General features: G+C 31.8%; 2 protein-coding genes and 1 non-coding gene across 6 annotated transcripts; all 3 read left to right on the top strand.

The window, feature by feature from the left end:
• Positions 1 to 4,060: 4,060 nt before the first annotated feature.
• On the top strand, positions 4,061 to 7,213 carry LOC107963721 (scarecrow-like protein 13). 2 transcript variants are annotated; one of them, XM_016900169.2, is made up of 2 exons: positions 4,061 to 4,362; positions 5,064 to 7,213. In XM_016900169.2, the coding sequence occupies exon 2, from the start codon at positions 5,268 to 5,270 to the stop codon at positions 6,912 to 6,914; it is 1,647 nt and encodes a 548-aa protein (XP_016755658.1). In that variant the 5' UTR covers positions 4,061 to 4,362; positions 5,064 to 5,267; the 3' UTR covers positions 6,915 to 7,213. The 2 variants fall into 2 exon arrangements, with proteins under 2 accessions (XP_016755658.1, XP_016755659.1); XM_016900170.2 differs by having other exon boundaries at positions 4,219 to 4,325.
• Positions 7,214 to 10,147: 2,934 nt separating this feature from the next.
• On the top strand, positions 10,148 to 13,995 carry LOC107963719 (uncharacterized). 3 transcript variants are annotated; one of them, XR_001702000.2, is made up of 6 exons: positions 10,151 to 10,348; positions 10,599 to 11,013; positions 11,118 to 11,264; positions 11,361 to 11,468; positions 11,735 to 11,834; positions 12,424 to 12,570. XR_001702000.2 is itself a non-coding variant. In XM_016900168.2 (5 exons), exons 2-5 carry the CDS (start codon positions 10,665 to 10,667, stop codon positions 12,441 to 12,443), a joined length of 612 nt encoding a protein of 203 aa, XP_016755657.1. In that variant the 5' UTR covers positions 10,148 to 10,348; positions 10,599 to 10,664; the 3' UTR covers positions 12,444 to 13,995. The 3 variants fall into 3 exon arrangements, 2 of the variants coding, with proteins under 2 accessions (XP_016755657.1, XP_016755655.1); XM_016900168.2 differs by lacking the exon at positions 11,735 to 11,834 and having other exon boundaries at positions 10,148 to 10,348; positions 10,599 to 11,001; positions 12,424 to 13,995; XM_016900166.2 differs by lacking the exon at positions 11,735 to 11,834 and having other exon boundaries at positions 10,150 to 10,348; positions 12,424 to 13,995.
• A 102-nt stretch (positions 13,996 to 14,097) lies between these two features.
• Positions 14,098 to 14,190, top strand: LOC121218826 (small nucleolar RNA SNORD96 family). Its single transcript, XR_005915303.1, has one exon. It is a non-coding gene; the product is annotated as a small nucleolar RNA SNORD96 family (small nucleolar RNA).
• The last annotated feature ends 1,218 nt before the right edge of the window (positions 14,191 to 15,408 follow it).

The raw sequence follows: 15,408 nt of genomic DNA, 5'->3' as shown, positions 1-15,408 counted from the left end.
TAAAATACTAATACGACTGTCAAACACAATTAATAAATTAAATGTTGAAAGTTCATTTTCAATACATTATCAAACACATCCTTAATTTTTGAATTTGAATTTGTTTAAATTTGATCCTTAAACGTTCTTAATTCAAATTAATCTCGACATTTGACAACTTTTTTTTTTCAATTTGATCCCTTAACTTAAATTCCATTCAAGAGTAATGATGTAGCGCTCTGAATCCTGTCATATCATCACCTGAAAATAAAAATAAAAAAATCAAGTGATAACATGATCTACCTTAACAAAATTCAAGTTCACGACCATGTTGTGAAAAGTTGCCAAAGTTTTAAGATTATTGTGGGCCAGAAAAGATTTAGAGACCAATGTAGGAAACATTAATAAGTTCAGGGGCTAAATATTAATTTATCCCTATTTTTAATCAACATTTATCTCATTGAGGTGTTTACTTTTCAATACAAGAAAAATAGCCCTTTTCGAGGGGAAAAAGAGAGCATACACACATGTAAAAGGACAGCACTATGAAAAATATATGTACGAATTATAAAGTAATATTTGCTTTTGAATCTCATAATCATCTTTTTTATCTTCAATATTTCAATCTCAGACTTTTAAGTTTCAATTTTATGGTTTTGTTTGACTCAATTAGACTCCATCCTCTCTTTATATTCATTGATTGGTTTTTTTTATGTAAATTTGAGATGAAATTTCGGTGCCTGATTGACTCGTAACACTAATTCAGTAAAGAGTTTTAAGTATAGCATAAGTTAAATTATGACATACCCACAATATATTTATAAAAAACGATGTATAAAATAAACAAAGCTTTAGGTGAAATGGTAACGTAAAGAGTGGGATCTTTCTAAACTTATTTAGGGTTTAAATTATTTTTTTGTAAGACAAAAACACCCTCATGGTAAATGTTTTTACTTTGTAGAAAAAATGGATTTTTGGTCATTTATTAACTAAATTAAAACATTTACCAGGAGAGTGTTTTTGTCTCATTGGTTTTTAGTCTAGTTGCCTCGTGGCAACTGGGTTTTTAGTCATTTATTAACCAAGTAAAAACATTTATCACGTGGTACACTCGGACGTGTTTATTAAATTAACTTAAAAACCTATTTTTCTACAAAGTAAAAATATTCAGTGTACCGCGTGTACCTCATTCTGACATACAGTTAGAAAAAAAAAAGGGTTTTTAGTCATTTATTAACTACGTAAGAACTCAATTTCTAGTCATCCATTTCTTTGTGCAATGATCATGAGCTTTGAACTGTGGTCCGTAACACATGGATGTGTTTATTAAATTAAAATTGTCAAAGTTGTTGCCATGAGCTAACTAGGCTAAAAACGATTTAGTGTATCACGTGTACCTCATTTTAACATACAAAGACCATTATTTTAAAATAGAAATGGATGGGATTTTTATTGCTATTTAATCTGACGTATATAGACTAATTTATTTATTTATTTAATAGATGTGATATATTACAATTTGACTCCTAATACAACGATAAAATTTCTAATAGAAATATCAATTTACTGTCTGATTTAATATATAAGAACTAAATTATCTATTTTTTTATACACTAGTATCAGTTTTTAACAGTAAAAATAAATTAATTTACTATTTAATATAATATATAAAAATTAATTTACTCAATTTTTAAATAAAATATTTAATTTACAAATTCCATAGAGACGAAGAGATTTTTGGCATCGCATCTCACCGTATTATCTCGAGGGGTACTATGATTCCAGAAGCACCTGATCTTATGACGATGACACGGAGAAACTAGAGAAGGAACCTGCCTACCATCTGCACGTTGCCACGTCATCTTCTTACAGTATAATATTTACAATTTGTTAACTTTCATAAAAAAAAACAAATAATATGATAAAAACAAAAAAAACAAAAAAAAATTACAAAAACACGTTCGGGAAAGTTAGGGTTGCTTCGGGGAATGAGCAACCTGTCTTACTGCCAAGTGCCCAACTTCCTGGTAGATGCGGCTTCCCCCAAACCCCCCTCAATTTGTCATAATTTACACAACTGCCATTTACTCATTCATTGCTTCCGCCCATGGTATTTTGTTGATTCAGGCGTCTCCAAAATCTGATGTTAACGTGCAGTTAGTTTATTATTTAATCCCATATTCATGGCTAACGACATCATTAATTACGTCTTTTTTTTTAATATCATTGTTATCCGGGATGATGTTAAAATTTTTTTTGAGAGATCGAAATTAAATTATATTTTTTATAATAATAAAAATATAATTTAATTTATATGATTATAATTTTTAAATAATTGAATCAAAATTTTATCATTTTTAAAGAGTCAAAGTGTGATTTTACGTTTACTAATTTAAAATTTTTAAAATCTTAAAGAGACTAGATGGAAAATTTTTTATTTTAGAGAGGGTCGAGACCCTACTAACTCCCCTATTCTTATATAATATTCGAAGAAATAAATTAAAAGTTAGGTATTTCATTTTAATTTTAATATTAATTGCTAAAATAAATTTAACATCAATTGTCAACACAAGCAAAAAAAAGTCAAAATTTATGCTATTAAAATTGAAAAAAAAATTATATTATACATATAACCCCTAATCATTGAAGTAGATGAGATTATTATTGGAACAATAAAAATGTGAATTGAATTAAAATTTATTTATCAATATTTTAATATTTATAAATCAATTATAAATTTTTAAGAGGTTAAAATATAATTTTATCATTTTTGAACTGATTGAATTGGTAATTTCCCATTACAAGTCTTTACCACTGTTAGCTGAACTGGACTGACCGTTCAATCCAATTTAAAAAAAAAGATATTAGACCATTTGATTCGTAGTGTGGTTGAATCGTTTTTTTTTTATTTTAACAATTATATTTATTTTTAATAATTTATTTAACCGAGAACCGTATGAACTGGGTCGATTCACTTAAATTGTAGTTTTTTTCTTTAAATTGGACGGTGCTAAATTAACAGAGTAGTAAATAAAAAGTGAAAATTTATTTTCCACGTTGAAGCATATTTAAATAATAAAGTCGTCTTCTAGAATTAAAAAAGGCCGTCAAATTCGAAGCCTTTTCCTATCTCAAGCCAATTAATTGTTGTATATCTTCGAAGTTGAAAATTAAAAATGGGGGAAAACTTGACTTATTTTGCACTCACATTATTCTATTATTTACAATAAATATACTACTAATTTTATTATTTTAATGACTGAAAACAGATTTTAATTTTTATATATATATTAAATTAGACCTGTGATATTGATCCAAATAAAAAAAATCGAATAATCTTAATATAAATCCAACTCAATTTGATTATAATTTACAGTGAGTTTGGACGGGCAGTACGTTTAGCTATGGTTAATGTAAAAATAGCGGTGACAGTGAGATTAGATATTTTAGCGCGAGATAAAAAGTAAGTTAAACGCACCGCATCCAATCGCCATCCAAACCCACCCTTAGTCCGGTGGGATGGGTTAGTCAATTTTGACCTTTGCCAAAATCAAATTGATCGAAAAAACTAACTTACCTTATATTATTTTTAGTTATTTATAATATATTAAATATATTAATTCAATACAACTAAACCAGCTCAAAAATTTTGGAACGGTTAATTGAAGAGATCAATTGAATCAATGTCAGTTCAGTTTGGTTGACTTTCTTAATTAAAGTCGGTAGGGTCCGTTATTTCATGTTAAAATCGATTAATTTGATTTGAAAAAAAAAACTAACTGAACTCACATATTAAACCGATTACTCTCTTATGAAAGTTTGTGTATTACAAGGACTAGACTAAATTAATCATCAATTTAATCCTTACAAAATTAAAAATAATTAAATAAGTCCATTTAACAAAATTAAAATTTATTGTACAAAAAGATATCTTAAATATTATTATTTTTTCATTTCCAGTTTAATTCTTTTTTTTTAAATTGACTTTATTTTAATTTAATCTTATTTAAAATTTTTAATTAATAATAGAGGGATTAAATTGAATTAAGTCTCACACTCGGTTTGGTGCCGAGAGCGCACACGGCGGTCCACACGTTGTGAGCGAGTAAAGATTTTTTTGTTTTACGCCCTCTTTTAGAATTTTCGGAGTGGCATTCGTGTAAATACAAAAGATTACCAAGGGCGTTTATTGGTAAATTCATCACACTCACGACTATATATATAAAAATAATACAGGTTCCACCATTAATTTTCCAGTGACCGGAACGAAAATCAAAAGCAGCCATCATCTTTAGATCAGAGACACAAAAAAGGGCTTTGACGGTTGTTGAAGAAGAAATTAAAAGGTAAAAAAAAGAAAAGAGCTGCTGTTTTTTGACTAAGGTATGCTAATTATTTACTCTTCGGTTCATCGTTTTAATCCCTTTGTTTTTGGTTATCTATGGCTGATGATAAGTTGTGGGGTTGAAAAATCATTGTTCTTTGAGCTCAATTTGGAGTTTATGTTTCGTTTTTTGTTCATAATTTATGATTTGGGAATATGGGTTAGCTCTAAAATTAATAAAAATGTTGTTGTTGTTTTTTTTTTTTTGTATTTATGTTTCTGATGATATCATATCACCAACCTTTTTTTTTTTGTTTAAGTTCAATTTGAAGCTTATGGTTCGTTTTTTGTTCATAATTTATGATTTGGGAATTTGGGTTAGCTCTAAAAATAATCAAAATGGTTTTTCTTTTTGTGTGTGTATTTGTGTTTTTTATGACAATCATATCAACAACTTTTTTTTTGGGTACTTTTGGTAGCTTAGAATAATGAAATTCTGGCATTTTTTTTATGATATATGAAGTATTTGCTTTAGCTTTACAAGCATCCCATAATAATAATTAAAAAAAAAAGCATTTCTATATGTTAGATTAAATGAATAATGATTCTTGGAGCTGATCGCTCTTGTATATAGATTGCTTGTTAGCTATGGCTTCCTTTTTTCTTTTTTTTTTATTGCTTGGTTTTTCTCTGACTTTTTACCCCCTTTTTAGTTACATAATCTAATCTCTTTTATTTTTCTTGGATTTCTTTAAAACAGATTGTGATTGTCAAAATTGATGCTGAGGATCAAACTGGGTTAATTCATTCATGGAGATTTGCTTAATCTATTCTGTTTTTGGTTAACGAGTGATTTTGCTTGATCGAGTGATTGTTTGCTGTTAGAAGACGAAGGTGTTACTAGTATTATCAACGAATTCTATCGAAAATCGAGTGCTTTATTGACAAGCAGGGTTCGGTTTAGATGCAAACGTCTCAGAAACACCAAACTCGGGTCAATATCCACAGGTTGTATCACCAACCTGTTAAGGATGTTGATCAATTTTGTTTGCCTCATATTCAGATATTAGAGAACAATGCATGTTCGGATATCGGCAGTCAAGGACCCAGTGTGTCCTATCAAGCCTACAATGACCAGATTTTTACTCTGGAATCATCCACGGCGGCTGCTAGTATCGTTGCTTATGATTCCCCTTCTGCTATAAGTGTCTCGTCGAGCAGGAGTCCTTTCTCTCCACAAGGTTCTCAATCGTGGATGTCTGATCCTCATCATTCCCCCGACAATACACATGGATCACCGTTCAGTGGATCTTCTGTTGTTGATGATAGCAATGGATTGAAGCACAAGTTACGAGAGCTGGAAGTCTCGTTGTTGGGGCCTGAATCGGATATTATAGACAGCTGCAATTGTTGCTTTACTAGTGGAGCTCACCAAGCTGCTTCAATGGCAGGCTTGAACCACGAGCAACTGGTGGACATGATTCCTAGATTAGACTTGAAGGAGGTGCTTATTGCTTGTGGTCAAGCGCTTTACGACAATGACAAGTCGAGAGTGGCAGGTTTAATGCATGTGTTGGAGAAAATGGTTTCTGTATCTGGGGAACCACTCCAACGATTGGGTGCTTATGTTCTTGAAGGGCTTAGAGCAAGGTTGGAATCATCGGGGAGTAATATCTACAAAGCCTTAAAATGTCAAGAACCGACAAGCTCGGAACTAATGTCTTACATGCATATTCTCTTTCGAATCTGCCCGTACTGGAAGTTTGCATACACATCAGCTAATGCTGTCATCAAGGAAGTCATGGAATACGAGCAGAGAATTCATATCATTGATTTCCAAATAGCACAGGGTACCCAATGGATGTACCTTATTGCAGCTCTTTCAAAACGCCCTGGTGGGCCTCCATTTATCCGTGTTACTGGTATTGATGATTCTCAGTCAAATCATGCTCGAGGTGGCGGACTTAGTATTGTGGGGCAGAAGCTATCGGAATTTGCTAAGTCGTACAAAGTGCCATTCGAGTTTCATGATACTAGCGTGTCTACTTCCGAGATTCAAGTACAGAATCTCAACATTCGTCCTGGGGAAGCCCTAGCCGTGAATTTCCCTTATGTATTGCATCACATGCCGGATGAGAGCGTAACCATCTCGAACCACAGAGACCGATTGTTGAGATTGGTGAAGAGTTTGTCCCCCAAAGTCGTCACCCTTGTTGAGCAAGAGTCTAACACCAACACATCCCCCTTTTTTTCTCGGTACATCGAGACACTCAATTATTACACAGCTATGTTCGAATCCATAGACGTAGCTTGTCCAAGAGACGACAAGCAAAGGATCAGTGCTGAACAGCATTGCGTGGCTCGGGATATTGTGAATATGATTGCTTGTGAAGGGCAAGAAAGGGTGGAAAGACACGAACTTCTCGGAAAATGGAGGTCGAGATTTATGATGGCTGGTTTTTCTCCATATCCGTTGAGTTCTTTGGTCACATCAGCGGTACAAGATATGTTAAAAGAATATAACAACAACTATAGAGTTGTAGAGAGAGAAGGGTCTCTCTATCTTGGGTGGATAAACAGAGCCATGGCAACCTCTTCTGCATGGAGGTGAAAAAGGAATGGAGGAATCTGTAAATTCTACCCAAATACCCTTTTTTTTTCTTCTTAATTTTATAGCATCAACCTTTAGGTGTGTGCTGTAAATTTATAGAAAAATATGAGCTTAGCTTTGTGTTGGTTTTTTAGGCAAAGGGACTGAATTGCAAAAATCTCAGTGTACATTTCTTATGAAACAGCTTTGAGCAGATTTTAGTCACTTTGTGGATATTGGCTCACATCAATCAGTGAATCAATTCATATACTATTACCTGTTTTTAATAGGAAATGACAGTGACGAATTTTTTTTCGGTATTTTCTCAAAAGACTCCCTTTCTGTCTCTTTTTCAAGTGGTTCTCTCTGCGCTGACGACTCCTCAGCTCTATAATTTTAAGTTGGTCATGGCACCCATCAGCAGTATGGGAACCGGACTCGGGCCACCTCAGTTGGATTTGGTGATGTTTCACAGCTTCCATTGCTTTAGACTCTAGCTCTAAAGGTTGTTGAGCTCCGTTGGAGTATGGCTCTATCCTTACATGGTCGTGCACGGTTTTGCGGGTTCCTCCTCGATGGCCTAAAACCATGAACACGGCATCTCATAGTCACTTGTTGAGGCCTGTAGTTGCGGTCTTGATCTCCTCCTTTTCCTTCCGTTTTTGTATGGTCATGGTTTTGGACTCTATGGTTGGTTATAGGTAAACCTAAAGCCTTATGTTGGGGTTGGAACTATCGCACCACGATCGTAGTTGTTCCTAGCTTTGAGCTGTATTTGTCTTGTCTTGTATTCGGAACAACTTTTCCTTTTTGGGGACTATCCCTAAGCGCCATTAGGCGTTTGTATGGTTTCCTTTCAATGGAAACAACAAAAATAAATGTCATCTCATCTAGTAAGTGGTGGAGAAGGGCCCCAAATATTGTGTTTGTGTGTTATGCGTGGGGAGAGATCCATTGTATAAAACGAAAATAGTTTTACACTCTTTCGTATCTCTTTATATGCACGGGAGAGCAATTTTCGGTTAAAATCGAAAAAATCGACTTAATCGATTTTAATTTGGCGGTTTTTTCGGTTATAAATTCAATTTAGATAGTTATTTCGGTGGATTAACTGTTCTTAATTTTTTAACCGATTTGACCTAAAAATCGATTTAATTTAATGTATTTCTAATTATTTATAATTGAGCTTTAATTTGGTTGAGTCAATTTTTGTAGATTATGGTCGATTAAGTCAAATTAATAAAAAACTAATCGAAAAAATTTAATGTTTTCCCTAGTCTGTATGTTGATATTTTAATTATCCAACCGTTACATTTTATATTTCATTTATATAAATCACGTATGTCAAATTTGATGTAAATTAATTTTTTTTAACTATTTGTTTCATGTTAAAAAACTCGTAACCCTTCAATAAATATTAATATATAATTTTTTTTGAATAAAAGTTGGGCTTATATATAATTGGAAATGACAACATAATACACAATGACATAAACAGACTGCAATTAAGAAAACTAAAGAAAGTCCTAAACAAGAAAAAGATAACAGTTACTACATCCTACCCACAACCAAAGTAAAAACGAAAGAAAAACCTAGTCACCTTTGTGGAGCCCCAATTTCGAAAATCAAAGAAACCGTTGAAATGCCCATCTCCAGAGGAAGAAAAACCTTGTCGTCCCCATGGGCCGGGCCAGGCCCATAAAAATTTTTGGCCCAGCTCAAAATATGGGCCTGAAATTTTGCCCAGGGCCGGCCCGGGAAAAAATCATAAGCTCGGGCCCGGCCCGGCCCAGCCTATTTTTTAATAAAATACCAAAAATTTATTTTAAAAATTAAAAAAAATTTAAAATAAAAAAATAAAAAAATAAAAAAAATTATTATATCGGGCCGAGCCAGACCCGGGCCAAAAAAGTTGTACCCGAGGCCCGGCCCGTTTTCTAAACGGGCCTTGTTTTTTTACCCAAGCCTATATTTCGGGTCTATATTTTTACCCAAACCCTCCCATATTTCGGGCGGGCCGTCAGGCCTGGCCGCCCGGCCCATGAGCACCTCTAGTCGTCCCTCTCGGCTCTTGATTACACGTTGCCAATCGCTCAGATCTAAAGTACCACTCCCCTCCTCAATCATGATTGTGGAGAAATCATTCGTCCAGCATATAATGACTCCGCATACACCACAGATATATATATAATATTTTAAATTAATATGATAAAGATATCGAATCAGTTTAAAAATTTTCATAATAATTGAATCATTAAAATATTAATCGTACAATTAAATTATTAAGATATTAATCATATAAAGAATTACGAATATCGAAAATAGTAAGTGTACTTATTCAATAATAATAAAAGAAGAAACCTTACCAATTGTGGCAATTTAGGGCAAATTGCACTATAATCCCCTCTTTCTTTGTGATAATGGGAATCCTTCCCTTTTTTGGACAAAGGTTTCTACGAGAAACTCCTTAGAAAAGAGTTTTCAAGAGGAAAAAGATAATAGACAAAACATAAGCGGGAAAACGACACCGTAGAAGATTAGGCGAATATCATAAGGGGAGGACTCTCCGTATTTAGGATTCAAGCTTTGCTTCATGAAAATGATATTCGAAAAAATAGAATTACTTTTTAGAAAAAAAAAATATTTATATTTATTTTGTTTTTAAGATATGATGAAAAATAATTTTCTCATGGTTTTGTTTGTTATTCAGAAAGTTTACCAATACGCTGTCGTATTGGCTTTTGGCGCAACATACAAAGAACAAAAAGTGAATACAAGGCGCCTATGAAAGTCAAACACATACTACCTACCAATACCATCGCTCCCTATCAACCAAAAATATAAAGGGTAAATCATACTTATAGTCACCCAACTATGAAAATTTACAAAATTATCACTTAATTATTTATTTATTTTTGTCACCAGTAATTAAGTGGCTGACTTTGAATTAGCATAATGGTAATTTTAAGCTTTCAATATTTATATATTATGTCAAATTAGTCTTAATTTTTTTTAAATTAACTCTTAACATTTATCCATTGTGAAATTTGTTTTTTTTTTCAATTTAACACTTAGTGTCAAAAAAAGTAAAATTGAAAGATAAAAAGGATCAAATTACACAATTTCTAAATGTTGAGGGTTAAAGTTGTTAAAAGAAATAATATTAGATAATTCAAATATTATATAATTAAAAAATAAATTAAATTGACTCGAATTCAAATTGTAAAATAAATATTATTATTTTTCCCTAAAAATCAAATTATCAAAATGAATAACGGGCTTTAATTTTACGAAGAAGGAACAGTTTCAATTCGCCCAAAATTATATTAATAAAAGAGAAAAGAAAAGCACCGATTCGATCTCGTTTTCAGTTCTTACATTTGCCTTTGTCTATGATTTATTTGTTTATTTTCCAGATTTGTTGTTCATCCTACGTTCAATTCCACCGTCTCCAGGTTAGGGTTTTCCTCTTCATTTTCCATTACTGTTTTTTTTAATAAAAAAAATTGTGATGGTTTTGATTTGAATGTGAGGAATATTCATTTATAAGATCAGAGAAGTTTGCTGCTTTTTATGGAAAAAAAATGTTTAATCATTAGATTTAGCTTTTCCTTTCTCACGATTTTGAAATTGTTTTTATTTTATATATAATTATTCTCATTGATTGCTTTTTTTTTAAAAAAAATTTTAATGTTTGTTTTACAGGAAAATCTAGTGGATGTTTTAATTAACTGAAGATTGTGTGATTCAATCGAATTCTACTGTGAAACGATGATGGAAGAATTAACAAGCAGATCAGAGATACGAAAGGAGTTAGAGAGGGAACGTCGTCGTATAAGGGATAGGCAAAGAAGGCAATCAATGAGCCTTGAGGAAAAAGAAAAGCATTTAGCCAGACGTCGAAGGAACTATCAATTGCGAAGACAAAGAGCCGAAATGGCTCGATTAAACCCTCCTATATCACCAATTCAATTACCTTTAAGTAATGCTTTAACTTGTGTTTCGGTTTCGGATGTTAGTCCTCGGTGTAATGCTGATGTTGCTGTTGCTGCTGATGCTTTTCTAAGAACGGATCACGGACAACAACAAAGACTGATTCTCGATACAGGAAACTCCCACAGTCAGCTCCCCTTTAAAATAACCATTAATGTTAACTTCAAAAAGGATATAAAACACAGTGTGATTATGTTCTTACTAGTTTATTGTTATGGTTTACTTCAACAGGTTTGGATGTCCCTGCTCAGAAGTTAGCTATTTTACCTGGAAAGGTACGTTTGAATCGCATAAAACATCTGGCTCGAGCAATAAATGATCCTGTTGGTGATGGGGTTTCAATTGGTGGGCTGATGAAGGAAAATGGAACTTCCAATTGTAAGTTTAAAAATTCATATCACTTTATATTACCATTTATTAATGAACTACTCAAATTTCGGATTATGTGTTTGTATATAAAAAAATGGTGTTCAGGTTTAAGTTCAAAAGGATTGCGATTGAATCATGTTAAACGACTTGCTCGAACAACAAATCCTGCTGTGCAAGAGATTCTTAGTCAAAGCCATCAAAGCATAACAGAAGGTAAGAATGTGTACGTATATTCTTTAGTTTGTACCATATCACACGAAATCGATTGTTCTTTGCTGAAAGTGCTTGCTCTTAGAAAACCTAGATTCATAATGCAATCTCTAGAGCTGCTATTATGTAACTTACAATTTAACATTCATAGAGTTGAAAGCGATATTTGTAAGAATTATCGTTTTTGATGGCATTCAGATAAACTAATAGTTGGTTCAACAGTAGTTTTCGAGAAGGATAATGACAAATTTTGCCATTACTATGTTTAGGGTGAACATCTCTGGTCTGGTGTAACTATTGAAGAACATACAAATCAGTCATACACAACCCTATTTTGGCTCCTCCCCAGATTCTTTCAATATAAAATTTGTAAGTTTATTTCCACTAGCTATAGATGAATGTACTTGAGAGGTCCTTCTACTATTAAATGGATTGATTTAATCCTTGTAGACTGTAGTATTAAAAAGAATCAAATAAGTCCAAATTGGAATATAGTTAACATTTCCTATTTGAAAAAATATCATTTATTGTATAGCAGAGCTCATAATTTTAAAGTTTTTATGGTTCTCTAAATGCTATTTTTGTTTGGAGTTTAATGCAATTGAAAAAAAATAATTTTCAAGACATTTTTTTATACAGTAAATGTTAACTCTTACAATTTGGACTTATTTGATTCTTTTAAATAGTTCAGGGGCTAATTTTATCCAGTCCCTATAATACAGGGACCTCCCAGGTACTTTAACCCTAGTTATATATCGTTTGGTTTCTCTTCCATAGTTGAGATTCTTTGGCTGTTGCATTGTATATTACTTTGTGACATCGAAATGGATGAAACTGAAGTTCTTATCTAATGCTCATTATACAATGTATATTCAACCTAATAACAGATGACGATTATACGGGATTCGGCATTGATCTAAACCCTTTTTTTTGGGCATTTTGTATGCTATGACTGCAGGATGTGGAGAAAAAGGATGATAGCAAAGGAAGATGATATTGACAACTTGCTGTACATAATAAGGTCAGGGTAGTTTAGAATAGAATTTTGTGGTAATGAAAAGATCCCTATGCTAGGACTTGATTTTTTTAACATGTGAAGGGGAGGGGTTTTTAACAAATATTTATGATATGATATGATATGATTTGGTCCCTCCCCACCAAAATTTTTAGTGACTTTTTTCATTCATTTGGATCAATCTTCAGTGCAATGACCTCTCTTGTTTTACCATCACTTGGATCAATCTATCCTACAAGTTTTGGTTTCTCATTTTTTTATGTTCATCGTTTATTATAGATCAAGTCAAGTTTATTTTGATTATGATAAAAAAGAAGTAATTTGTTTAAATTTTAAATTTTGTCCTTGAATCTAACTCTTAGGGCTTGTTTGAGGGCTTATTTAATAACCCTTTGAAAAAAAATTATATCAAGTATATAAATCCTCTTATTAGGAGCATTGAAAAAATAAGTAAATTATAGATAACATTATAGTATTATCAAATAACAAATAAATTTATAATGTAAATTAATTAATTTTATTACTAGTTTGGGTATTGTTAAATTTTATGGATTTTCTAAATATTTTATTTTTATATTCGAATTAAAATATATTGTTTAATATTTAAATTTATTGGCAAATAACATAAAATACAATAAATTAAGGGTGTAAATATTTATTTTTTTCAAAATTCAACATTTACATTTATTAAGCAATGTGCTCCTATTCGTATTTAAGTGTAGTAACATATTGTATACAAGTTTTATAATTTAAATTTGGCTTTAAATAAATTCAATTTAGAAATTTAATATTTTATTTTCAACCCCTTCAATTCCAAAAAGCTTAAATATAAAATTGGCCCAATAATTATAATGTTTTTCCTGCCTAGGTACTTAAATTTTTGTTTCCTATTGGACATCTTACACTCTTAGAATAATATGAAACAAAATTGAAAAGTTATATACCAGTTTTAATAAAAAAGAAATTTTAAGTATCTAAGTGAGAAAAAAATATTTAATTTGGAGCTAATCCTGTAATTAAGCCATTCTCAAAATTTAGCTTTGCAATTCCAAGTGTTAAAATTGTTGGGCCTTTAGTTGGGCCTTGATACTTTATGTCGCTATGCAAAAACCCTAGCATCAAAAGCGAGTGGCGGCGAGCCACGCTATAAATTAACCTTGGAAACACCCATTTTACAGCTCACCGCTCAATTCTTCCAAGCAAAGCTTCAAATTCGTCTAAAAATCCCTGATCAAATACTTTGAATCTATTAATTTCTTCTTCTTTTCTTATTTTTAGGTGTTCAATTTGATCGTATATATGGCGGAGGATTCAAAATCCTTATCTATAAAACCGGGGCAAACCGTATATTGTGTTTGTAAATCTCGAAGATAACGCCATAGAAAAAAGCTCGTTGACGTTGACGGTCCTCCATCCGTGGAGCTCCTCCGTCGACGAGTTGTCTCATATTCCATCGCCTTGTGGAGCAGCGTCGCTGCTTTTACCTCTTGGGACTGGCCATGAGACGAACATTTATTATTTACGCTTCCTTTAGATCTCGTAGTTTTTTTTTTCTGATCTAATTAATTGTACTTATTCTGTGTGTATGTATATTATTCCTTTGGATTTTTGAGAGTGTGGCTGATGAGGAAAGCAATTATAAAAACACCATCTTTCGGGACTGAATGGCTTTAAATAAAGCCTTGATGTTATTCTGCAATTCTGAGGCCTTTTCAAATTATAATGCTTTTTTCACTTATTATTTTTCTCACATTTAGCAGCGATGATTTCGCTGGTTATATTAGGGTTTCGCGTATTAAATATTTTTATTCAAATTACTAAATTAAATGTCTTTTTAGAATTTGTTTAAAGGGTTTTTCATATGGAAATGCCTTACAGAAGTTTTACTTGTTGGATTCCCCCGACGTGCCTCTCTTTTAACAGAAGTCCTAACAGGGGTATGATTTAGGGTTGAGGAAGATAAATTGAGAAATCAAACTTGTGGTTGAGGAAGAAAATTTTGGAAATTGACGAGCGGAAGAAAAATCGAAAATTGTTATTGTTGTGGAAGAAATTTAGAATATTGATAAGAAAATAAAAATATTTGAGAAATTGTTAATTGCAATTTTGAAAATTGGTGGCAAAATTATCATGGATATTTTTGCATTGGAACAGAAATAAATTGGTTAATTTAATTTTTAAAAATTGGTGTTGTTTGTAGGATGGTTATATATGGAATGTTACATGTAGAGGTGCTCATGGCCGGGTTGGGCCAAAAATTTTTTTTGGCACGGTTCCTAGGCTTGGGCTTGGCTCGGCCTGAAATATGAGTCTAGAATTATGCCTAGGCTCGACCCGGAAAAAAATTCATAAGTTTGGGCCCGGTCTGGTCCGGCCTGTTTTTTATATAAATATAAAAAATTTATTTAAAAAATTTTAAAAAAAGTATTTTAAAAATATTTTAAAATTAAAATTTTTTTAAAAAAGTAAAAATATTTATTATATTCGGGTCGGGCCGGGCTCGGGCCAAAAAAGTGGTGCCTGAGGCTTGGCCTATTTTTTAACCGGGCCTCATTTTTTTGTCTAAGCCTATATTTCGACTTATATTTTTACTTAAATCTTCCTATATTTTGGGCGGGCCGTCGGGTTGGGCCGCGTCGCTCGTCCAATGAGCACCTCTAGTTACATGTATCTCCTGAAAATAAATTAATTTTTTTAATGTAATATAAAGAATTAATCAATTTACTTTTTTATTTAATGAAACTAACTTAAAAGCTATAATTTATTAAATTGAATTAAAATTTATCTTTTAAACATTTATTTTTCTTTTTTATTCTAAAAATAATAAAATTTCAATAAAATGTATATTTTTAAAATATCGTATAAAAATCTTGATTGGTTTATTTGTTTGAAAAATTACTGATTTTTTTTTAAAATAAAAGAATTAAA

Source organism: Gossypium hirsutum, chromosome D06 (genome assembly GCF_007990345.1).
Source record: "Gossypium hirsutum isolate 1008001.06 chromosome D06, Gossypium_hirsutum_v2.1, whole genome shotgun sequence".
Taxonomy (NCBI): Eukaryota; Viridiplantae; Streptophyta; class Magnoliopsida; order Malvales; family Malvaceae; genus Gossypium; species Gossypium hirsutum.
This window is presented reverse-complemented; position numbering and strand designations above follow the sequence as displayed.